The following is a 25,784-nucleotide window of genomic DNA, read 5'->3' on the forward strand; positions in this document are numbered from 1 at the left end:
AGATCCTTTGACCAAGCCACTAGCAAGAAGGCTGGTGAGTGAAACATCGAGGGGAATAGGACTGATACCCAAATGATGACACTGTGATGGATACCCAACCTTTGTGATTGGAGATCCCATGAATGAGGTTTAATGGGAAACGAAGTCACAAGTGATCATGGTGTGGTACTGTCATTCTATGTTATTTCACTATCTTGTTGATAAGATTGTTGATGAGTCCATCCCTATGGTGTAAGACAGTACAAAGATGCAGGGTGATTAAGGATGAGTTTAAAACTCTTAATGGTTCCATAGTCCCTACCTGTTGGGATGGGGTGTACCTGCACACACTCTTGATGGATACCATCTATGTGAGTGTGGAGGTGGTGCCGCTTCCTATGAGACTTGGGTAGGTCTCTAGAGCACTCATGAAACCCAGGGGCGCATGGCCTGTATAAGGCGCCAACCCGCTGAACAACCCAATTTTTATTTTTGTTAATTCTTATTTATTTATTAATTTTCTTTTGGAGAAAGTTATGTGGGTGATAAGTTTGCTTACTTTATGAATTTGGTTAAAAGAGTCTAACTCTACCACAGTTCATTAAGTTCCTACTTATTTATCCTAGTTGTGGTTAAAACTTTCAGGTACCACATCGATGCATGCTTTTAATCTCCTTCTATTCTAATATTTGTAACATGTGGGGGATTGTTGTAATGTTACAAATATTGATTTTATTTACCTATTAATTTTTGACCATTCAACATAAAATATATTCATGAGTTTTGACCGTTGGGTAATAAAACCTTTTACAAGTTTTTAACTATTGGTTTTAATTCCTTTACCCGTTGGTTTTCTTTTGTTAAAAGCATTTGTCTTCAATATTTACAATTCTTTTAGCTGTTGGCTTTAATTCTTTACCATTGGTTTTCTTAGATTATAACCCATTTGTCTTTAAGCCTTTTTGACCGTTTGATGATTTGTTGACCGTTTATCTTAAATATGTTGACCGTTGCTTTTATACATTAATCTCATGACCGTTTGTTCTTTAATAAATAGATTGCATAATAATGTGTTTTAAAAGAAAAAAGTTTCCCCATGTCTATATAAGCAAGTCTTCATTTGACAAAAAATATATCATCAAAAAATATTACTTTTAGTGAGATTTCATTTTCATGCTCCAGAATTTTTTCTTTGTTACCAAAGAGAAAAATTAGAGTTATTTGCTACTCAATTTTTCATCCTCTTCAACTTGAGAAAGGGTTGTTCATTTGATCTTCGTTACTTGAAAGTGCGTTCTTAACGAAGGTAGACGCTGTAGTCTAATCCTGGGAGGTTGCGTGTCAAGAGATCCGATCGCACCGAGTTATACATTCCAGGAGGCACGAAATCAACCTTTAAGGATAACGCTCTTGCGTGATTCTATAGCTTTGTGAGATTTTTCCTTGCTCTATTTTATTTATTTATTGTATTATATTTATCTTATTGTTAATTGTTTGGATTAATATTATTTAGCATCAATAAGAATTTTTGCACCATCCATTTAATTTTACAACAGCTCTTAGACAACCTCATTATCACTACCAAGGACATGGATATTCTCATCGATAATCAGATAGTTGTCAATTGGTTGAATCATGAGGATGCGGCCCAGCTCTTCAACAAGCTTTACCATAACACTTATGTAAAGGACTACTATTACCAAAACATTTGCCATGAAGTAAATAGTTTTCGCCGATGCAGGTGGCCGAGATGGCGTGCGGTGCTTGTGCGCAATTATTTCAACACTCCATGGGCTGTTCTTTCCACAGTTGCCGCATTTATCCTTTTAATCCTCACTTTGTTACAAACAGTGTACAGCATAAAAAATTAGTATTACATTAGAACTTGTTGTGTAATTGGTCTCTCCAATGTAGATGAAAAGAAGGGGATGTGATACAAAATTAGTTTTACATTAGAACTTGTTGTGATACTTTCATTTTGACACAAAATTAAATGATTACTCCAACCTACATCAAAAAATTCAGAACAAACCCTACTCGATCAGTGATTTGGTGAAGCGAGGCTTTGTTGCAGGTGTACAAGGCTGGTGGGGGCATTTTGGGGAAGAAAGCTACAAAAGTGATCACGTGCGGCTCATGTGATCACTGTTTCATCAGTCAAAACGGTTTTGACTGTCGGAATGACCGAATTGCAAAAAATTAAAACTTTAGGGGGTAGATTGCAAAAATTGAAACATTAGAGGTCAAATTAAAAACGCTGCCAACTTTTCCTATATATTTTATATTAAAAATATAACATGGTGTCATTTTAAATACGAGTTAGGGACATGGTTTCATCATATTTATTGTTTTTATGAACACTTTGACCGAAAACTATTTAAAATAAGCTTAAAAAAAAGGCACAAAAAGGACCTAAACATCTCAAAAAGCCCAAAAGCCTATATATATATATTAAAAAAAAAAAAAACTTATAAAACCGCCGGTTATAAAATAGTCGCTAACCGTCTAAGCGGAGCTGTTGCGGTTATTAAAATTCAATAACCACCTTAGATAGTTGCGATTAGCAGTTTTAGCCAATAACCACTAATTATAACGGCTTGTACACCCAAATGTGGAGTGACATGAAGACTTGTAGACTTGTAACTAGTAAGCACTTTGTCATAGGTGATAGGTGTGTCTCACCAGGTTCACAAGGTAGAGAATTTTGTGATAGGTGCGCCTGACCAGCTTTACGAGGTAGACAATTTTGTGAATATTGGTCCGTTTTCGTAATCAATAGCAGGGCCTCGGTCCGACCATAATAGTTATTAGTTGCATATATTTTAGTTGTCACGTCCAACGTAATACAACAAAGAAGGTTTCGACTAATCGTGAACCTGCAAAGGCCCATTTAATTAAACCTTGACAGCCACCCTACCTTCAATGTCCAATGGGAAGAGGGGCACATGTGGTCGGCCCAGATGTAAGCCAACTGGAAATTAGAAGTAGTGCTGATTGGTCCATAATTAAGAAGTGAATTAAGGTAAAATCCAAAATAAGGCCCATAAATGTTTTGCGGTCCAAGTTTTGATGAAGGCTTTGTTTTGTCGCATGATAGTTTGGCTCTACTTTTTCAATATCAATTATGAATAGAAATAATTGTTTGTTTGTTTAAATTATGAAAAGGAAGTATTGTTGTTTGTCAAAGGAGTTGCTTGTGGCGTGTGTATTTAATTTCTGTCAATAAATTATTAAATACAAAAAATTTCTGTCAATAAATTTTGGTTCTGCTCCGACTTTACCTGCCTTTTGGATTGATTTTTCATTCGCCATTTTGCTCTCTCATTGGTATATTATTTGTTCTAAGAAGCCTTGAGATGCCTACATATACCTGATTAGTATTAGCCATATTAGATTTTCATTGATGCCCTGGTGGGTATGGGTTAGGTTATGGCTTAGTCGGATTTGAGAGAGTACTTACAGTTCCTATCGTCTAGGCTCCTCCTGTGCCGCTCTCAGCGAGTAGGTGCTACTATGGTCATGCCCGGTTATGATAGCCATAATTGGTCTTTCCGGCCTACCCCTTTGCTCATCATCAAAGAAAAAAAAAACTACTTATTTTGGTGTCTAAAACTCGATTATAAATTTCATTTAAATTTCGTTTATTGGCGTTTAAACTTTTCTTGCAGGATGTTGAATTTTTATTTTCTTTTGTTGAAGGCGAATTAAAACAATCATGCCTGAGCCCATCTAAAATTAGATTGGGCTGAAACAAATCAATCTAGCCTAGCCTAGGGGCCGAACACTCTTGTCGGAGGCTTAAAACTTGTGGAGCTATATGCCACCTGGCTCATGGTAGGAAAAATAATAAATATCATCGTTGCACTTAGACATAGGTGTCAATTTAATCTCTACATTTTCAATTTAAACAATTTACTCTATACACATTAGATATGTGATAAATCAACCTCCCTGTTAAAAATTATCCTTTAAATCTAATTTAGTTAGATGTTAAATAATACGTTTATCCTTTACCATTTGAGTTACAAAATAGTCATTTTTGTTTAATCTAAATGCTTTTTTTTTTTTTCTTTTTCTAATTAAAGACGAAAAAAAGGTTACAAGGAGGAGAATAATATGCAATATGCATGCTTCAATATGCCAATATATATATTAGCATATTGAAATATTACACTTACTATCTCTAAAAATAATAATAAAAGAAAAAGAAATCCGCATACTAAAAAAGAATGGTTGTTTTGTAATTCGGATAGACAGCAAACAACACAAGTATTTCGATTTAGTAAAGCATATTTATGTCAGATTGCTTGTGTTTTTCATCAATTAAAAAAAAAACAAAAAAAAAAAGAAAAAGAAAGATTGATCAAAAGTGAAGGATAAGAAAGAGAGCTCTTTCAACGGTTGATGCTTTCAACTGGTCAATATATTCATCCTGGAGTTATTAATATAGTTGACTTTTTAAAATTCCTTTTTGGAACAATGGGATGGTAATTAAATCTCTAAAGCTTCCCGACCAAGTAAGGATGTATAGATAATAGAATGTGATTCAACAAATTTAATATATTATAGTGGCTGTTGGGAAAATATCGATAAATCTCTTGTATTAATGTTTTTTCTTTTCTTTTTTTTTTTCAATTTACCGAAAATAAAAATCTCAAGAAGCATGGTACAGTGGAAAATGAGTTCCTTTCCTTTTATTACTTTAAGATTTAATCTCTTAATAAAAATGGGATTTAAACCCAATTCCGGTGAGTTTTATTAATAAATTTTGAGAGCATTGTTTGTTTTTTAGTTTGAAAAACTATTTTGCTGTGACATTTAAATAATATTTTATATTGAATTGTTTGTTAATATCTTTAACTTGAGAACAGAAAACAAAATAGACCAAACTGTTCTCACTTTAAATTACAAATAAGTTTCTCTTATTGTCATAAATTGTGAGAGTTCAGAATTTTTCTTAAAAATTAAAAAAAAAAAAAAAAATTATGAGTCTCTCCCTATATAGAAATTTAAACACGGTTTGAATTGTCCGTCCACCGACCCGAGCAAGTGGGTCCAAAGATCATAATTCTCTCACAAATTGAGAAGTTAATGGAATAAATGAAGCAGCTCTTTTGCCCGTACTTATTTCCCCGTATTGATGGTTGAGGTAGTTTTGACGGTTTTATATATATCATCCTCTAGAACGTTGAAGTCGGCCATTTGTTAGTGTTTTGTCCATAATCTGAAGACCTTTTTAGCTTCTTCTGCGTTGATTCCTTTTGGAAGACACTTTCGGGTTTCCCATTTGGCGTGGGGTCAAGCCCATGTTTTTTGGGTTTAAGACTTTAAGTGGCAACTGAAGAAAAAACACAAGAAAAGAGAGAAACCTGTTGCGTATACACACACGTCATAAAACACTACTTTATATTCTTTGGCGTGAAACCAAGAGACATAAATAGTTTTTTTTTTTTTTTTTTTTAATTTAACCACGTCTTTTAACAGTTTCAAATAGAGCAAGCGTCTAGATTCATAATTTTGGTATGAGAAAAATAATTCCTTCCATTGTTTTTTTTGGATAAATAATTCCTCCCATTGTTGACAAGGTACGTACTATGCAGATGTCAAGGTTTGTACTTTTGGGAAGACCAATGTCTCACCCCGAAATTTCTGTTGACCCGTCTCAGAAGTTAGATGGTCAACTCACGACACGCGGCATCATATTCATATATATACTAACATGCCTGTCTCACGAGGAAACAGGTTCCGTTTCAAATCCTCAATACAGTTTTTGTTGTGCACAGGCTTCCATTAGAGCATGAACAACAATCGCACACAATACGAACGTGTGTTCAATCACTTTGACGACAACGGAGATGGGAAGATATCACCCTCTGAGCTGCAGCAATGCGTTGAGGCAATAGGCGGGGAGATTTCGCCGGCAGAGGCAGAGGCGGTGGTGGAGTTGGTCGACTCGGACGGGGACGGCTTGCTGGGGTTGGAGGACTTCGTGAGGTTTTTGGAAGGAGGGGAAGAGGAAGAGAAGGTGAATGATTTGAGGGAGGCGTTTAAGATGTATGAGATGGATGGGTGTGGGTGTATAACACCCAAGAGTCTTAAGAGGATGCTTAGTAGATTGGGTGAGTCCAAGAGTATTGACGAGTGTACGACCATGATTGCTCAATTTGATCTCAATGGTGATGGGGTCCTCAACTTTGATGAGTTTCGGACCATGATGTTGTGATGCCTTCGTTTCACTAATTTGTTGTTCATTGATTATTTGTTGGTTATTGTTATATTTTCTTTGAATTTCCCGCCATATGATTAGTTTTTTTTTTTTTTTTTTTTCGTACAGTAGTAGAAGATTTCTTAGAAATTGAGTTGGACATATGTAAAAATTATATTCATTTTGGACCCACGCCAGTTTAATAAATTTGACTGTTGGAGAAGTGCTTTTTTTTTTTTTTTTTTTCCTTTACTCTTCGATCTTGTGGCAAAGGCGGCTAGTTTCGGCCAAGTTTATGTGGATGTTGACGACTGACGAGATAGTTTCTCACGAACCATGACAACCAGCCATTCAAAGAAAAATATTAATCCAGTTTAATATATCATATATATGAAGCTGGGTGGAGCTCAAACTTGAGATTATAATTGTGCTTCTAGTTCTAGCTACATGCTGAAGCATGTTTGATTTCAGGCGGAGCTGGAAGTTTTCTCTTTGGAGGATATGTTTAAAGGCTAATTCTTGTTTACTGCAATAGCCAACGCAGCGCTTGCTTCGTAGAAGCATGGCAACATTAAAAAAAGAAAAAAAAGAAAAAAAGAAAAAAGAAAACACAGTTTTTGTTTGAAGTTGTGCTCCTTAATTTCGGGATCCCAACGACCTGATCAAAAGGCCAAAAGCCTTAGAATACTAAAATAATTTAAACTAGAAGTCTAGAAGGAGAACAAAAAGTCAAAAACTGGTTTTTAATTTGTTTGGAATCCATTTGACAATTCACAGGCTGTTTGCTGATCAATTCACTAAACACGTTAACACATCGTCTGCTTCTGGCCGATCATTGTTGCAATTTCAATTTCAAGCTCCAGGATTCGTACGTGTTACACATAAGAATAGAATTTTTTTTTTTTTTTTTTTTTTTTTTGATATCGAGGAATCTCTACAAGGCAAGGCCCTTCGGACCCACCCCTGCAGAGTAAACCCCGGCCCCATGCACCGCACCCTCGGAAGTTTCCCTACACGGAACAGGGTAAGTCACTGGCTATTCACCAGAGGGGTGTGGCCCCAAAGGGGAGGTAGCACCTGGTGGGTTTCGAACCTGAGACCACTGAGGAGCAAACTCAGAGCCCCAGGCTTTACTCCCTAACCACCAAGCCAACCCCTTGGGGTTTAAGAATAGAATATTATGTTCACTTAATGCTGTAAAAGCTAAAAAGATGAGTTAATTAAAAGGAAATTCTCCTTGCTAGCTGTCCAATGTGTTTCCGATCGATGAGATGACCAGAAGAAATTAAGGAATCACAGGTTAGGCCAGTATTATATGTCAATGGATGTTTTACAGTTTTTCATTCTAATTAAACATCACAAAATTTGGGGTGGCTTCACCCTGTGGTTTGCTCACTCCCAACCGATATTTGGAGGTGGCCGAAGCCACCCGTAGGGTCCCAAGGGATGGTTCGACCACCCCTAAGGCTAAACCCATAAATTAAATTTTTTTGGGTTTGGCCTTAGGGTCATGGAATGGTTTTGGCTACCCCAACCAGTCTTTGGGGGAAACCACCCCCTATGGGGAATATGGGGTGGCCAAACCACCCCATATTTTTTAATAATTTAATTTATTTTATTTTATATTTATTTTTTAAATGTAAATGATATTTTATTATTTTATATTAAGTAAAACATGTGACGGATTGGTAACTATTGAATGAAAATAGATGGTCAAGATTTAAAAAAAATAATTGATGGGCAATTTTTCCCTATTACCGAGGATCCCAAAGGGATTGTAAAACGTTGGAAAAAGTGAGCACAGTAATATACAATCAGCTAGACAAACTCAGTTTCTTGCCTTTGGTAGGAGAATACAGAAACCGAAGTGTATGTCAATTTGAAAATTTTCTCAAGTTGGATGACCCCGCTTACGACTTCTTTGATTGGCAAAACAAATTACAAAGGGCTCTATTCTTCACAAGACCATGAGAAACTGAGAAAGTCGCTTTACAAGGATAGATTTGACCGCGAAAGCAGCGTACGATAATGATATTGCTCCTCAAAACAATAACTGCCCGCGAGCCGTCGATCATTTGGTTTTTGCACAACGTACATGTACATTTTGCTCAAATTCCAGGCCAGAAGGTATTTATTCTAAATTGTTTAAATTAGATAATCCAATATGTTGTATATATATATATATAATTAATATTAATTTTTTTGTTTTTTATTTAACGACAGAAAAAATCTCACGAAGAATATGTTGTATATATATACTATGAAAGCTCCCAGCTATTTTTTATAAAATTTTAGACGCTATGCTCCGAAGTTTTAACGAGAAACCATGGGGCAAAGAGAACTTTGACTGCAAACTAGTTCGCATCCTAGAAAGCCAGCCGTATGGATTTCATGCAGAAACTTATAAGTTAGTAAATTTATAATATCTATCTACAAACCTGATTCTAATGATCCTATAACCAATTAATTGTTGTTGATTAATATATATATATTGACAACATGCACCTAACTTATCTATCATCAATGGAGATGTTGCCAATTTTCTGTTTCCTACACGAACCTCGTGTATGTACTTGGGAGGGGCCAATCAGTGATGGCACGAAATTTTTCCGAATTAGCTACGACACCTTTATAGGACACCATAAATCTTAAGAATATGACATTATCCTGCACGAGAGCACGTACACTTTTGAGGTTAACATAAAAACTCTCAAAACTGAGGGTTTGAGATACCTGCAGTATGTGGTCAATGTGGTCCTCCGAGCTATGGCTATAAATAAGAATGTCGTCAAAATAGACAACCACAAATTTTTTAATGAAAGGTTCATGACTCTCATAAATGTGGATCATTCAAAAAGACCATCTCATGTTTTACTGCAGTTTTCCATTCCGGCGACAAATGTGTATATAGATGAGTCAAAAGGAAATTCTCCTTTCTGTCCAATGTGTTTCCGATGATATGACTAGAAGAAAGGAATCACCGGTTAGGCCTATGTAAATGGATTTGGAATTCTCTACAATTGTTTAACAATACATTAGGAAGAGCCTATTTGATGTGCACATAAGAATGACACTGCTGTTAGTCATGTTTGGAAGTGCTAAAGAGTGTTAAACTTGCAGGGGTAAATAGATTTAGAGGAGAAATCAAGCAAGATGGAAGTGTGAAGAGCGAAGAGATTTAAGGTTGCTTTATGTTCTTGTGTAAAAACTTTGTTGAGAAGATCACAAAACATTGTCCAAATGCTGTCAAAGGAATGTGTTCTGTTTTTTCTTTTTGTGAGATTGGGCCAAGGGTTTAAACTTAAATTACAAACTACCCGACCCATTCTAACAACTGAAACACTTGGGCCCATATTAACGCACGTTTCACACACGCATTACACTCAAAACGTGCGTTTAAGCTCTACGAAACAAAACGCAGAGTCTGATAACACGAAACGCAATTTTCCGTCTCTTCTCTTCTGATGTTGCAACTCCTGTTCAGCTCGCGCCTTTTATGCCCAAGCTCTGATATAAAAGTTTACGTCTGAAGCTACATAACAGTGGCCACCACACCAGCGATAGCTAGGGTTTTCAGGTTGTGTTCTTCAAGCTCCAACATAACACACAAGGTAGCAATAATCTTCCACCTCAAAGTCTTTTTTTATTTACCTCCGTGCCATCACCTCCATCACAGTCTTCTTCAACCTCAAACACCAGTTTTTTTATTTTTATTTTTTCCTCTCTTCTTCCTCTCCACTCATTCCCTCACTATTTTCACGCCCCAAACCCTTACTATTCACCTTTTTTTTTCCGTCGCATCACTGACCATACCACCCAGAAGATTTACTACTAATTTTTTTTTTTTTTTTTTTTTATTCTGATGCGCAAGTTCTTCACTGAATCTGATTTTTCGCCCTTGAAGCCTGCCATCGCATTTGCGCGAGGTTTATAATTAGGGTTTTTTGGGGTTTTCCTTTGCAGCGTCTTCAATGGCGAAATCTTCAGCTGGAACTCCGAACCCGTACCTCAAGACCGGGGTGCGAATCGTGGTTGCTGGGGAAAGAGGCACCGGGAAATCGAGCCTGATTGCGACGGCAGCGGCCGAGAAATTCCCGAAGAATGTGCCGCCAGTGTTGCCGTCGACGAGGCTGCCCAAGGATATCTTCCCCGACCGCGTGCCCATCACGATCATAGACACTTCGTCTCGGTATGCTCTATTCGGTTGCTTAGAAAGTGTAGGAAAAGAGAAGAAAAGAAAGGTGTAATTATGATGTTGAATTCTGAATGTTGCCTTATATCGTGTGAGATTCGGCTTATTCTTGCTTTATTTGAAATCTCTGTTTGGTTACTGAGAAGAAGAAAAAAAATTGACTGACGCTGGTACAATTAGCTTGTTGGAAGCAGGAAAAGCGTAGAAGTTTCAGCTTCTTGCTTTTTGGATGACAAGGAAAAGAGTTATATAATTTTTATTTTTTTTTATTGTGGCAATTGCACTAATTTTCCAGTTTAATATTGAATTTTGATCGTTCCCTTTTCCCAATCAGTGTGGAGAATGATTATAAAGTCGCCGAAGAATTGAAGCGGGCTGATGTAGTTGTGTTTACTTATGCATGCGATGAGCCTCAGTCATTTGAACGATTGAGTACTTTCTGGCTTCCAAAACTTTGTAAACTAGAGGTCTCTATCCTTCATTATTATTCGGTATTCATTTTCCTTCTGTAAATATTGATTCATGGAAAATATATACAGGGACATTTTTTTTGAAAGAAGGACACGCTCTTCTGGATACCTTAAGGGTCCGTTGTTTCGATGTAAAATATTTTTTTGGGAAAACTAATGGTTTTTCGGTGTTTCATTGACACCTTAAACTGATGTTGAAAGTAATTTTCATTGTTTGATTCGCACTAAATGATTCTGAAATCTACTATTTAAGTTATTGTTCTAAGAAAAAAAAAAAAAACTAAAACATTACTAACATCAATTTGTTCATAAAATTCATAACTTCTAATTTTATTCTTTTACTTTGCATTAATTTTAATTGTGTAATTTCAATTTTTTACCAACTCTCCCAAGGGGTAGTTTAATTGCCCAAAACTATTCACACACCAAAACACTTAACACAGAATCAGTAAAAACAATAATCATATCAAACAATAAAAGGGAACACAAAACACAACCGTATAAACTGCATCATACACAATCCACCTCTCTCCCTCTGTGTGTGTGATTCCACCACATATTTTTAGTTGCCATGGATTTTCACATCTATGGCGTCTCAAAGGTCGTGTCCATTTCTTATATTTTCTTCTTTGCGAAAACATGCCTTGCATTGTTGTTGTATTCCAACCCCATGTCGTCCTCTGTGTCAAACTTGTGCCAGATAAACTTGAACTTGGTCTTAATTGGCTCTGCTCAACTCTTATTACATGGAACTGACTTCTTTGCTTGGGTGGTAGGTGGGGTGGGGGGTACAGCACTTGTGCTCTGACTTCTTTGCTCGAGGTGTGCAATGAGGGATATGGGTGTTAGTGTGCTCCACTCCAAACACCTGGAAATATGGAAAATGTTTACATCAAAACAAGCAGAGTCTAAGCTTGAGTATAAAATCATGCGTTGTACTAATTTGAGCCCTTTAGCTTTCTTGTGTTTCTGTGTTTTTGGAAATTGTTTCCCTTAGCAATATACAGGGCCACCATGACTTTGACTCTATTTTTATGACTCAAATTGATGAGCAGGTGAAAGTCCCAGTTATGGTGGTAGGTTGTAAGCTGGATTTGAGAGATGAGAACCGGCAGGTGAGCCTGGAGCAGGTGATGTCACCACTAATGGAAAAATTTCCTGAGATTGAAACTAGCATTGAATGTTCAGCACTTAAACAATATAAGGTATTGTTTATTGGTGCTCTTTTCTCTCAGTCTGCCTTTCTTTTAATGATTTTTTACCTGTGTTGTTGAGTTCCTTTGTGGTTCATACTTGTCAATTCTTTTACAATATCCTAGTCTTGCAGATGGATTATCATAACACTATACAATTGTTTTTATTGTTAGAGACACAGTAGCAGAGCTTCATTATGTTTGAATTCCAGCACTTATCAACATATTCATTTTCGGTATTTGGTAAAATATATTTTTTGACAAGTAAATCATATCATTATGAAGCACAAAGGGGGAACCCAAGTACTCCCAATTTGGGTAAATTGGTAAAATATTTTAAGAGAAGGTAAAGCTTTTGGGGTCTTTAGGCAACTATTATTTTTTGTGTGTAACAAAAATGCCTGTGGAAACATCAGTTTTCTACTATAACTATAATACTATACTGAAATGGTGCGCAAATAATATTTTCTGATTTTCTTGAATTTTTTTTTTTCTGATGCCATGGGTTAAGAGTTTACATGGTTACAATAGGTTTGAACATGGATCAGCTTCTTAAATCAAATTAAATCCATATTAAATAAGAACCATTAGCTACTTTCTTTCTGTTCTTTAAAAAAAGATTGAACTTGAGAATTTGACTTAAAGATTAGGTATTGAAGATATCAAGACAATTTGAACTAGTCTGATCAATAAAGTAAATTGCAATTACTTATAAAAAAAAGAGTGAATTGTAATTTTTTTCTTCTGTAAAATCTGGTTTGAGATCAAAGTAGCTATTATTTATATTGATTATGTCATTTTAATTATGTGAACTGTCCCTGAAGATAAGATGCTGGCTTGGACACTGTAGAGGCATCTGATAGGTTCTAAATGTGCCATGCATGGCAGTCTTGTACTGTATACAGTTATGCCTGTGTATTATTTGCCCTTTTGGTTCGCCTCATTACTTGGATTTTGTATGGTAATAGATTTGTTTTGATTTAACTTTTACTTTGTGCAACAGGGACTCAGTTCAAGCTAGTGACTACTAGGATCTGATTTCAGTTTAATTAATCCCTCATTTAGTTGGATGACTCTGATTATCTGAGGCAATGTTTGATTCTTGCATTCTCGTTGTAATGTTTGGAGTTTAATGTTGAATTATATTAATTTTGTAGATCCGTGAAGTTTTCTACTATGCACAAAAAGTTGTGCTTCATCCAGCTGGTCCACTATTTGATATGGAAGCAGAGACTTTGAGCCCCAGATTTGTTCGAGCCTTGAAGCGGATATTTTTTCTTTGTGATCATGATAGGGATGGTGCCCTCAATGATGCAGAGTTGAATGATTTTCAGGTTTCTTTTGCTTTCATGTTTGCTACTTTTGTACTGAATTGAGTTTTTTGATTGTTTTATGTCCAAGTATGATGTTCCTGACAATTCAGGAATGATCTTGTAATGCTTGCAAACAAGTTTCTCACCTATCAGAGTCCTGGTATTTTCTGCTAGATAAATGAGGGAACTAATAATACTTGTAAACAGGTCAAATGTTTCAATTCTCCACTACAACCTTCTGAAATAGTAGGTCTTAAGAGGGTTGTCTTAGAAAAACTGGGTGAAGGAGTCAATGAACGTGGGATTACTTGGATAGGTTTCCTTTTTCTTCATCAACTGCACATAGATAAAGGGCATCTTGAGATAACATGGACTATTCTACGAAAATTTGGATACAACAATGATATCAAACTTGCAGAGGATGTCATCCCATCAACTCTCAAACGAGCTCCTGATCAGGTAATATATCGTTGGGGGAAATTACAATTACTATAGTAGCAATGACTTTAATTGAAATGATAAATGATTTATTATGTGCTGAAATAATCTATTTGTTTTAGGGAAGTGTGGGGAAGGTAGTTAAGTTTTTAATTGTCTACTGCAAAGAATGTCTTTGCCCTGCGTTGTCAATTTTTCTGATAATAATCCTTACCCAATTCAACTAAGCCTTAATCCCAACTTAAATTTTCTAGTACAAAATGAATTTCTGAGAAGTGATAGAACCCTATCAAACGAGTTTTCTTGCAGGTGGAGCTAATGTGAACCTTTATATTCATATTGATTGATAAGTATATGTGAGCCCTTATGTTAACTCAATAATTGTAGCAATGTCATGTAATTTCTAGGGATAAATTTTAGCTGTCACTATGCTAGTGCTGTTCATCAACTATTTTTATGCGCAAGGTCCTTTTTTAAGGAATATGATTTGTCTGTCTCTGTTTTCATAATTGCAGCAACGTCATGTAATTTGTAGGGATGAGTTTTAGCTGTCACTGTGCTAGTGCTGTTCATTAACTAATTTTATGCACTAGGCCCCTTTTTAAGGAATATTATTTGTCTATCTGTTTTCATAGTTGTAGATGGCCAGAATTTGGTGTTACCCTTCTTTCTAATGATGGCAATGGTTGGTATGGCTTCAGCTGGGGCTGGGCTTCAAATCATGCTATGATGCATGCGATTGGTTTGACCTTAAGTTTTCTGTATTTTAATTGTATACTAGCATCCTACTTGGAAAAACTTTTGGAGGCTTGGGGGCTTGTGCCTACTTTAGCTTGGTTTAGAGTGGTTCCCCTTGTGGAGAGTGTTTAACTTGATTTCTATGATCAAAATAAAGCCTTAGTTCTCTCTGTCTGTCCTCTACTTGTGAGTAAATGTTTGTTGGACTTAGATCTTGAAATGAAATTAATTGCCAAGTATGGCCAATCTGGTCGATTAGTGATTAGACTGAGCCCTACCTTCAATAAAATGTGCCTCCTGAATCTGGGTTGTTCAGCCTTGGTATCCAGGATTTTTCTTCACGCGTAAAGCTTGGTTTGAGGTGGACAGACCCTAAATTTCTGACCATGATCCATATGCATGGAGTTTGAACTTGTATGAAACACCGGTCAATTCGAATTTGATATATAACACGCCCACACACAAATATATTACGTAATAATATACAAATCATATATCACCCAACCCATTCGAAACCCTGCAAATGAAACTGTTGCATTTCCTTCTGAGTCATACAATGTTTGTTTAAAATGCTTACTGTTGCTTCTCATTTGTGTAGAGTGTGGAGCTAACAAATGAAGCCACCGAGTTTCTAAGGGAAATCTTTGAATTGTATAGTACCAAACCTGTATGTGTTATTCTGTGCTCTATAAGTACTTGATTTCCAATTTCATTGTTTATAAGCTTGTAATATAATTTATTCAGTATTTACTGTGATAGACTGTTCAAGCAACTAAATAGTTTATCAAGTTCTTACCTCTTAAAATCGTGATCAATGTATGTTTTCCCTCGTAGGATGGGGAGCTGAATCCTCATGAGATTGGCAAAATATTTTCTAATGCTCCGGAAAGGTATTTTTGGTTTTCACTAGTATCTTTTAATATTATCTGGCTTGTTTTACTTTGTCACAACTCTTATATTTCTCTACTGTGAGAAATCTTGTTCACTTGATCAATCTGCATGGCTTTCCATCCTTTGGTTTATCTTTATTGAGTGGTTCAGCATGATAATCCTCATCAAATTTGCTACTAGTGCATCTTATGGCAATTGTAAGTCATTATTGGTCATACTAGCTTCACAATGTTTAAAGATGGTTAAGGTAATTACCTTAGTATATCATGGCTTAGTTACTTGTTGAAGTGATGGTACATGGCTAACAATACTTATTAGGTACCTTGCATATATACAAGATGCATTATTTATTAACATGCACATGCTGACAATCTACCCATCTGTTGTGTAGATAATGTGTTTTAGTGTCTTTTGTTTAAATCTTTTCTTTCTTTTTTTTTTTTGTAAAAAAAAATATATAAAAATTTCAAAATTGCACAAATATTTAGTATTTTGAATTTTGATGTATCAATTTATTAATGTTTGGAACCTGGTTGCTGTGCAATTATTTTCATTTTTGGCAAAAAATAAATAAAATTTTTCTTACCTTTGTGATGAATGGTGAGAAAAAATTTATCTACATTAGAAAAAATAAATAAATTTTTTCTTACCATTCAAAAAGGGTACAAAATTTTTTATATATTTATTTTATAATTTAGAGTTGTTTTAAATTTATATTTTTTATTTTCCTGTTTATTATTATATGTGTTTATTTTCATTTACTTGTCTTTTTAAAGGTTTTTGGCGAAAATCTATTTATTGTTTAAAATTCATCAGTTGGGAAGTTTGTCATCTCACAAGTGAGCAGGAGTGGGAAATTTGATTTCGCTTGTAAATATAGGCTTCTTGTCAATACTTATTATTTTACGGTGCTCTCTTCCTGTTGCTTTTCTTCTTTTTAAATTATAAGCTGGGCATTCTTCAGTCTCTCTTTGAATCTGCTATAAAGCTAACAGATATGTCCATGCATATTCTGTTATGTGTGACTGCATTCCCACAATTTTGCCCCTTTCTCATCCTCCTAGCCTCCTTTCCCCTCTTGTGAAGTTTTGTAATATTTAATGGGATTTTTGGTCTATGATTTATTCCAAATGGTTAATTTATTTCTTTCTTATGAACTAAAATGATTAGCCACAAAAGTGTTTGGATGTTTGACCTACTTCTTTTGCCAGTCCTTGGGAGAGAGAGCCATATGTGGATGCTACACAGAAAAATGAATTTGGAGGGTTATCTCTCGATGGCTTTTTGTCAATGGTATGCGTTTCAGTCTTTCTTTTGCCCCTTTCTTTTTTTCTTTTTCTTTTTTTTTTTTTCATTTTTTGAGTAGGGGTCTTGGAAGTTTTTAAATCGGTCTACCAACTAATTATGATCTCAATCTAGCTATCGTACCCATAATATGTAAAGTTTTACACTTATGCTATATACACGTTTTTGAGATTTTAAAATGTTTATAAATATACAATATTCTTAAACAATTGTGATTCTTCTATTCTCTGGTAACCTATGCTTAAGTTTGTGACAAATATGTGATTGCAGTGGGCCTTTATGACATTTCTAGACCCAGCTCGGAGCATGGAGAATATGATATACGTTGGTTATCCTGGCAATCCTTTATCTGCATTCCGTGTGACTAGAAAAAGGCGTTTGGATAGGAAGAAGCAACAGACAGAGAGAAATGTTTTCCAGTGTTTTGTTTTTGGTCCCAAGAAGGCTGGAAAGTCTGCATTGTTAAGTTCTTTTATTGGAAGGTATTCCGAGTCATCCTTTTAAATCTGATACTTCCCGTTAATTTAGTTTTTGTGACCAAGTAATATAACATTTGTTGTTGATGAAATGTGAAATGCAGGTATTTTTCTGATAAATATACTTCAACCGACTTTGAAGATCATTATGCGGTGAATGTTGTTGATGAACCTATGGTGAGTGCTATTACATCATGCACCTTGACATTCCTGTTGAACACATGCTATGTGTGTGCATTGGTCTTATCAAACAAGATCTGTGCTAATACTTGCTGTGCATTCTGTAGAAGTTGCAATAAGGTTTTGTCCTTTATGTAGATGCAGATGAATCTATATTCTGAGGTCGAGTAATGTATAATTTGTTTGCTGTAACTATTTGAATCAGTGTGTGGTATTAACTCAGGCAGATGGTGGCTCTTGGTCTGTCTATTTTTATAAGTCTGTGTTGTAAGCATTTTTATAAGGCAAAAGAATAGCAAGTTTAAGATAATTTCTGTATCTTTAATTAATTTACAACTGATTTGTGGATTATATTTCACAAAGAAACCTTTTATTTGTTGTTTCTCGAGGTAGGGCCGACCTAAAGCCATTGGTTTTGTCTCCACGTAACCTCCGTATCCGATTGGAATTTGCAGTTTAGTTTATCACTATTTGGATTTTTTCCCCCACTTATCTGATGTTTGTGTAAATCAAAATGCTCTGCCAGTTGCTGTAATTGCTAATCTTGTTCATATCCCACCCCTTTGTCTGAGTATGTGTTTGTTATTTTCTTCACAGGGGAAAAAAAAGACCCTTATATTGAGAGAGATACCTGAAGAGGGAACTGCTAAACTGCTGTCAGATAAAGAATCTTTGGCTGCTTGTGATGTAGCAGTGTTTGTTCATGACAGGTAAATAGAAGGCTCTTATTGTTATTGTATTCAACTATAGCATGAATCACAGTAACACGTATTTGTTAAATAGTGTTGAACTTTTGCACTTTCTAAATTCAGCCTTCTCTTACTCTAATTTGGTTTGGCCTTTTCAAACTTGATATTTCGATATAGAGTCGTGCATTAATATTAGTCTTTTTAATATTGTTTTAGGCATGTCTGTTAATATTACTACTAACCTTGTGGTGCCTTTAGTAGACAGTTGCAAAGCATATGGACTAGAATGCTATAGCTTATTCTTTTTATCCTTTCTATTCTGTAACTTCCGTATGAAATTTCCCTTATTGTTGGTGCTGCCTGTAGTCACAATGGAGAGGTCCTAATGAAATAGCGTTTTAAATTATCTGCATCCAAGGCTCATGCGTGTATGTAGGTTTTGACAGTCACTTTTGAAGCTACTAAATTTATTGGCAAATGAACATACGATTGCTTTAAACATGATTTCAATATGTATATTGTATGACCAGTACTATTTTCACAGTTGCATTTGTATGTAGGAGTTTCTGAGGATTGATACATTTTACTTTTACAGTTATGATAGGGCGACACAGTTGCTGGTAGAAGTTGCTAGCCATGGTGAAGATACTGGCTTTGAGGTGCCTTGCCTCATTGTGGCAGCTAAAGAGGATCTGGACTCATTTCCCATGGCCATACTAAATTCTACTAGGGTATTTATCTTTTTCAGCGACTATAATATCGTATGCATGTTCTATTCTTGCTCCATTATCCACAAATTATTTTTAGTGTGTTTAGTTGTTTGCTTGCTCCAAGTGTAATGGCTTCTATAGTTGGCTTGGCGTTCCAGTGCTTTTTCATGTAGGTTTTTTCCCTAGTGGATAATACTAAATTTGTTAGACCAACTCTTTAGACCAATTTGATTAGAGTTGGGGTGAAAATTTAGAACCGCTAACTGCTTTTGAAAGCGGTTATTAAAAACCACTAACCGCCTAGCGTTTAGTTGTTAATGAGTTTTTGAAAACCGCTAACCACTTTTTTTAAATATATATATTTATATTTCATATAATATATGACAATAAGTCCCTGCAGTATAGTGGTAATCATTTTTAATGTTGTATTTAATTCTTTGTCTAAAATATTGGTAAATGTTGCATTTTTTTAATATTAATTACTTTTGGGCTCCTTCAATATGGGCTCTTTTTGTAGCAATTCGGCCCAATTTGTGGTATATAGCAATTTTTTATGCTAAAATGGCCTTGAAAAGGAAAAAAAAAAAAAAAATTAAGTGAGCCCAAAAATATCCTAATTCTCAAAACCGGTAAAAAAAAAAAGGACTAAAACCGGCTCAAAAAAAAGTGATTAGTAAGATGCGGTTAATTGCTAATCGGGCGGTCAACCACCTAGCGGTTAACAGTTTTTGTCACTAACCGCTAACCGCAATCGCCTTTTTACCCCTAATTAGAGTATTTAGTTGCAACTAGCAACTTGACATACATGGGCAAGTTTTTTTACCAATTCTAGATTTGGAACAGAAGTATTACAAAGGTGTACATGGCATATACGACTTAAGACAAGATCACCTAAAATTACAGTTGTTAACTATTTAAGCAATAAACAAAATTAACACTCTCCAAATTCCAATGAACAGGTCCATATGCAGAAAGTACATTCTAGAATTTGTTCACTAGTGAAATCTGCATTCTGATTTTTCTAGTAATTTGGCTGGAAAAATTGGTCAGACAAGTTGGGTGAATGGTGAAATTCCAAAACTTGGACGATGTGGCCTAAATTCAACATTCTGGGAAAAGTACCAATGGTTATAAAATAAAAATGATCCAACAAACTTCCTAAAATCTATTCGAGTAACATTAGCTTCAAGTTGCCTGCATTCTATGGGTTTGGTTGAAAAATGATATCTACATATTTAGATAAATGTTCATGTGGTTTTGTGCATAACTATGAAAATACATGGTACTCGTGGTAGTGATAGTAATTATGATGGTGATGATTATGAGAGTAATATTGTTTTGTTAATCATATCTGTTATATCTTATATATTGTCAATGCAATTTTGCTTTTGTAGGTTAGTCAGGACATGGGAATAGAGGCTCCCATTCCTATCAGTACCAAGTTGGGTAATCTCAATAATATATTCTCTAGGATTGTAAGTGCTGCAGAACACCCTCATTTGAGCATTCCTAAAACTGAATCTGGGAGAGGCCGCAAGCAATACCACAGACTTATAAACCGCACACTTATGGTCCTTTCGGGTATGTTATGTTCATCTTTCGGGTTTATACAAGGATTATCATTTTTGCTGTGACAATCGAGCTACAGTTTTCTTGCTCTTTTAGCTTATTTTTTTTGTTCATATGCCTCTAAATCATGTTGTACCTTTTGACAGTTGGAGCTGCGGTGGCAATTGCTGGACTATTAGCAAGGAATAGCCGTTCCAATAGCAATTTTGCTTATAAATAATTGATGGACTATTAGCAAGGAATAATTATTCTATTGTACATAGGCAGTATACAAGAGAAGTTAGTTAGATAGTAGGGAAAAAAAGAACAAGAAAATCATAATAATTTATCATAAAAGAAGAAATATAAGTATCTGTCCAAAGATATGAAGTGTTGAAGAATAAGGATTTCAACTCCAAAGATCTCCCCAATGACAACACAAAAAGCACAAAGACCCCATCTTCTAAATAATAGCAGCACTCCCAAGTGTTTTCGGCAGTACGGCAGCAAGCAAAAAAAAATATAAACTACTCATCATATTATTTACAGATGGAGCATGAAAAGTTTTGCTTTTTCTTAGACTGACGTGGTTGGGGCCTTGGGGGTGGTGAACTTTGTTCAAGTTCATGGATTTTTCATTTTTCTGTTTCGATTTTTTTTGTTTATGTTCTTTTTAGAAGCGGTTAAAAATCATAAAATTACGTGATATTAGGTGAACTTACGCTTTTCATGATTATCGCATGCTAAGATTTATTATTACCCAACCCATCATTAATCCTTTGCTGGCTAATTTTTGTAATTTAAATTCTGAAACCCAGAAACTCTGATTAAAATAAAAAAAAAAATTTAAAAAAAAAAAAAAAAAGAAAAAAGAAAAAAAAAAAGACAGATAACAAAGAAAGGCGGGGGTTATCAATAATATTATTACATTTGAGAGAACAATCATCCAAAACCTCTATTGGTAAAGAGTTTTGCCATGACAAAGAGTAAGGGACAGTAAATCTAGCATTTTCCCATTATAAAAAAATGTTAAACAAATTGCTTCGTTGAATGAACTTGGTAGCTTTTCAACCATGTGTTGAATTCAGTTTATTTAGAATAAAAGCATTATGTTATTTAGATACAGAGAATACAGAGTAGCTAGAAACCTACACCTTTTTTTTGTTTCAAGTAGTGTTTCTTTAATAGCATAATTACAGGATCCCACCGACCTTATCAAGAAGCCACAAAGCCTTAGATTAAAATAATTTAAACAACACTAGAAGTAGAACAAAAACTGGTTTTTAATTTGTTTGGAATCCTGTTGACTATTCACAGACTGTTTGCTGATGCCTTCACTAAAGGCTTGGAAGAGCTTTCACACATTAACACATCCTCTGCTTCTGGTAATTCTTGCACCAATCTTGATAATTTCTCAACAGCTTCTCCGGCACTTGGTCTCAATGAAGGGTCTTCCTCTACACAAGCTCTTGCAAGATTGGCCAATGTGACAGCTGCATCAAATGAATAGTTGTCGCCCAAAGCACTGTCCATCCATTCCCTTAGCTCATCTGCATCTTCTGACTGCAATATGGACTTGATTTTCTCAGAAAGCCAAACACTCCCTTCTCCGTTGTCATTTGGCTTGGTTATTGGCGTTTGACCTGATAAAACCTCCAGCAAAACAACTCCATACGCGAAAATATCAATGCTTGGGGAAACAACACCTTGGCGAACATATTCAGGAGCCATATACCCCAGACTCCATGAGGCAGGATTGCTTGAATAAAACCGTGGATCCCCTGTATCATCTTCAATATTGCATCTTGCCATGCCAAAATTCCCGATTTTTGCATTGAAATCTTCGTCTAAGAAGATGTTCCGACTCTTCACATTTCTATGAACATGGCTCGGGTTCATTACGTGGTGCATGTAGTGTAAGGCCATGGCTACATCAAGACAGATCCTCAGCCGTTGAGCCCATGTCAAGAAACAATAGCAAGAGGCAATGAATTGGTTCTTCATGGCCAACCCACCATGAAGCCAATCTTTCAAGGACCCATTTTTGGCATACTCAAACACCAAAAATGAATCAGGATTCTCTGTCAAACATGTCCCAAGAAGCCTAAGTATGTTGGGATGATTGTGAATTGCATCATGGAAAAGCGCAAGCTCAATCTTTGAGATTGTTTCTGGCTGCGTGCGCTTTATTGCCAGGTTCTTCCCATTGAGACGACCATGATACACAGATCCCTCGATGTGATTACTTGAATTGAAGTCCTCTGTTGCTCTTCTCAGCTCCTCAACAGTATACGTCTCAACCAGCATCTTTCGGGGTGTAGCATCCATGATTTGACCATCGAGAGTATCCTGAGATCCCTCAAACGACACTTTCTTGTCACTTGTTGTTCTCACACTGAGACTAAGCTGCTGTAACTCCACATCTATTCCCTTGCTGGGATTTTGTTTCTTCTTCTTCTTCAGTATGATCACCACAAAGGCTGCTGCAATAGCAATGCTCACTCCAGCTGCAACCCCGCTAATTGCAATATATAAACCGATCCTCCTCATTTTGGACTTTTTCTTGTGAGGACTAATTACAGGGATGCTGGTTGCCGGAAAATGTAAATTGGGTTGTCGAGGTTTTGCAAGAGGACCAACGATCGGCTCGCGGTCGATCGGAATAAGAAGAGACGTAAGAGGTATTAGGCCTTCTGGTCTGAAGTTGTGCAATGATTTGTTATTTGCACGTATAATGCCTTCTGGGGTAGCATTAAACTTGAAGGCCAACTTAGAAATTGTATCACCTTCACTTACAGGATAAGACAGCAAAAATCTTGTCTTCGGATTTGTTTCAGATGAAGGACAGACACATCTGAGTGGGATCAGCAACTTAACTTTATCACCAAGCAACCATGGTGAGACTCCAGGGTTCTTCTCTTGGATGGCTTTGCAGGTTGTCAAGCCCTCCAGCGATTCAGCAATGCCATAAAAGCTCTCTCCCTTTATGGTAGTTTTTGTTAATTCAGCCTGTGAGAAACCACCTTTGCATTTGCAGTCAATTGGAATCAAGAAAGGCTGGTCTTTTGGAAGGTACTCTGTCTCTGCAGAAAACCCATTTGCTGCTGCAATCACAAAACGGCTGATGCCCAAGTAAAAGCTCAGATTGAAAAGAGACGAGTAGTAGGAATTGGCACGCAGAATTGCATATGTGCTGCACTGATATTGTGATGAATTTCCATTGCACTGGTAACCAGAAGCATCTGGAGATGTAGTATCACAACTTAGCAGGTTCTGTCCAAGTGCAGAGACAAACAGGCAAATGAATAAGACCAAAGCTCTCAATTGGAGCTTGTTGATTAGAGCCATGGCCATTTAATACTCACTTCTACATAGAATGGCTGATTAAAAATAAAAGAGGTTTCTCACTCCAAGAAAGTGAATATTTTGGATCAATACAGAAAGGGTGTTAAAAATAAAAGAAAGTTTCTCAAAACTGTGCATGGACAGGATTCTTGGGGTTGGCAAAATTATCCTATCTTTTTGCTCTAATTCTTGGGGTTAATTTCATATCAAGGATTGGCTATCCATCCCAAGTTTCTTTTGCCAGTAATCATTGTCACCACTCTTAATTTCCTCGGGGGACTCATTGGGTTTAAAACCTGTTTTTACATGCATCAACGTCTGTATTGGCTACTCCATCCCTACACGTGCTTAGACACAAGACCCTGGATCTATGCCATCTCAACATCACATAGTTGCACAAGTCAATCATACGTACATATACGTATTACATTCATTTGACACCCCAGAAAGTAGTTTTACGTTGAGTGGATAGATTATAAAGATGTTTATAGATGTTGAGTTCTATATTAACTCTCTATTAATTGATACAGGGCTTTCAAAGAGATTTTATTCAGCTTCAACTGTAATTTAATTAGTCTTTTTAGAGTCACTAAGGCTAGCACTTTTCTAGTTTTCTTGAGTCGTGACAAATAGTATCAAAGTCAGGTTTTATTTTTTATTTATTTTTTTTTTTTTTTATAGATAAAACAAGAGATTACAACAAACAATAAACGGTTGGGAACCCAACTATAAGCCCCAAAACGACCCCATCAATAAGAGTAAACAAAAATTAAAAGGGAAAGAATCAAGTAAATGACGCGGCCCTATATTTTCTTGGCACAAAGACCAAGAAATTTGGTCACCAATTAAAGTGGTTTGACAAGGTGCACCAGAAATGGTACACACAAGAAATATACAACTGCAATAATAAAAGAGAGCAAGAGCAACATGGAAAACCCTGATGAAGGTCGAATCAAAGTCAGGTTATTAGTAGCACTATGTGGCGCAAAAGGCACAACATACATGGGTCCGATGAAGATGTTAGGGATTTAAGTGAGGAGAATTATGACACCCTAGACAATTAGTCCCGAATTGAATGAATAGATTATAAAAATATTCATGGGTGGGTACTAAATCTCGTACGTGGCTGTCTACAATTGCAGAAAGTAAGAATCCACCTCGATGAAACCTCAAAACACTCTGATTTTGACCTTTAGATTTAGTTCCTCATTGTACCTTTAGAAAGAAGGTACCTCGTTTGGGATATACTTCAGATACATGCAGGAAAAGCAGCCAGTCTGCCTACATGAAAGCATGCATGATATGTGAAGCAGTGTGGTTAGCAATGATGTAGATTTGGGAAAAGGTAGGAAGTGTGAAAAGAAGCATAATATCCACAACAGTTGAAGAGACACCAATGCATGGTAAAGCTGAGGCATGAAAGAGAGGCCACAGACAGATAGGTCAAAATGGCCATGAATATCCCAAGTTGACAAGCTCCATTAAACCCCTCAATTGTCCCCTCACATCACACCCTCCACGTGTCATTCGTCCAAGGGATCACCTTCATCTTTCTACCATATCTTAGAACTAGGATTAATATAAGAAAAATGCAACAATTATAAACCAATTATGGGTTAATATAATTAAACACATGAAACCAGTAAATTATGTATAAGAATGGTGACCAAAGAGGGCATGGGATACCCTTGCCTTGAGTTCTTCCAATTAGACAAATTCCTTGAGATCTGTGCTTAAAAGGAATAGTTATAAATTAATTTTTTGCAAAAACACTATTTAACAAGTAAAGTACTATCAGGGATATCATCACACTAGGGAATTCGAATCCCTTACTATTTTTAACCCAACGAGGAGGGGTCAGGGATAATAACATAGAGCTATGAGAGGAATCTCCTACTCGGATAAGAAAGCATCTTCTCTCTTACTCTTACCCAGAAAGAATGAGACATAAATAATAACATAGATCAATTCTTAATTATAGGAGATCTCGTTCCCATACTAGGAGTCATATTTCTCCCCAAGCCAAAAGATTGGAGGATTAGCACAAGTACCCAAAATTCTCTCTTCAAAAACGAATTTACTAAAATGATTTTTCTTTTATGCAAGATTTCA

At 35.9% G+C, this 25,784-nt stretch overlaps 3 protein-coding genes across 3 annotated transcripts; 2 read left to right on the plus strand and 1 right to left on the minus strand.

The window, feature by feature from the left end:
- The first annotated feature begins 5,765 nt into the window (after positions 1 to 5,765).
- Positions 5,766 to 6,254, plus strand: LOC132181081 (putative calcium-binding protein CML23). The gene has a single exon (XM_059594140.1). It carries the CDS (start codon positions 5,777 to 5,779, stop codon positions 6,200 to 6,202), a length of 426 nt encoding a protein of 141 aa, XP_059450123.1. The 5' UTR covers positions 5,766 to 5,776; the 3' UTR covers positions 6,203 to 6,254.
- Positions 6,255 to 9,698: 3,444 nt separating this feature from the next.
- LOC132182578 (mitochondrial Rho GTPase 1-like) lies at positions 9,699 to 20,642 on the plus strand. Its single transcript, XM_059595863.1, has 15 exons — positions 9,699 to 9,795; positions 10,148 to 10,373; positions 10,711 to 10,843; positions 11,902 to 12,051; positions 13,197 to 13,373; positions 13,560 to 13,811; positions 15,127 to 15,195; positions 15,363 to 15,418; positions 16,631 to 16,712; positions 16,995 to 17,206; positions 17,305 to 17,377; positions 17,978 to 18,090; positions 18,665 to 18,800; positions 20,174 to 20,360; positions 20,495 to 20,642. Exons 2-15 carry the CDS (start codon positions 10,156 to 10,158, stop codon positions 20,566 to 20,568), a joined length of 1,932 nt encoding a protein of 643 aa, XP_059451846.1. The 5' UTR covers positions 9,699 to 9,795; positions 10,148 to 10,155; the 3' UTR covers positions 20,569 to 20,642.
- Positions 20,643 to 21,565: 923 nt separating this feature from the next.
- Positions 21,566 to 23,681, minus strand: LOC132183150 (protein LYK2). Its single transcript, XM_059596546.1, has one exon. It carries the CDS (start codon positions 23,679 to 23,681, stop codon positions 21,639 to 21,641), a length of 2,043 nt encoding a protein of 680 aa, XP_059452529.1. The 3' UTR covers positions 21,566 to 21,638.
- Positions 23,682 to 25,784: the final 2,103 nt, after the last annotated feature.

Source organism: Corylus avellana, chromosome ca5 (assembly GCF_901000735.1).
Source record: "Corylus avellana chromosome ca5, CavTom2PMs-1.0".
In the NCBI taxonomy this organism is placed as follows: Eukaryota; Viridiplantae; Streptophyta; class Magnoliopsida; order Fagales; family Betulaceae; genus Corylus; species Corylus avellana.

Excerpts from the sequence above, each read along its gene's own strand:
- LOC132181081 (XM_059594140.1), top strand. The coding sequence starts at position 5,777 with ATGAACAACAATCGCACACAATACGAACGTGTGTTCAATCACTTTGAC.
- LOC132182578 (XM_059595863.1), top strand. The coding sequence starts at position 10,156 with ATGGCGAAATCTTCAGCTGGAACTCCGAACCCGTACCTCAAGACCGGG. Across the intron at positions 15,419-16,630 it reads TTTTCTAATGCTCCGGAAAG|TCCTTGGGAGAGAGAGCCAT; the intron begins GTATTTTTGGTT and ends TTCTTTTGCCAG. Across the intron at positions 18,091-18,664 it reads GCAGTGTTTGTTCATGACAG|TTATGATAGGGCGACACAGT; the intron begins GTAAATAGAAGG and ends TTACTTTTACAG.
- LOC132183150 (XM_059596546.1), bottom strand. The coding sequence starts at position 23,681 with ATGGCCATGGCTCTAATCAACAAGCTCCAATTGAGAGCTTTGGTCTTA.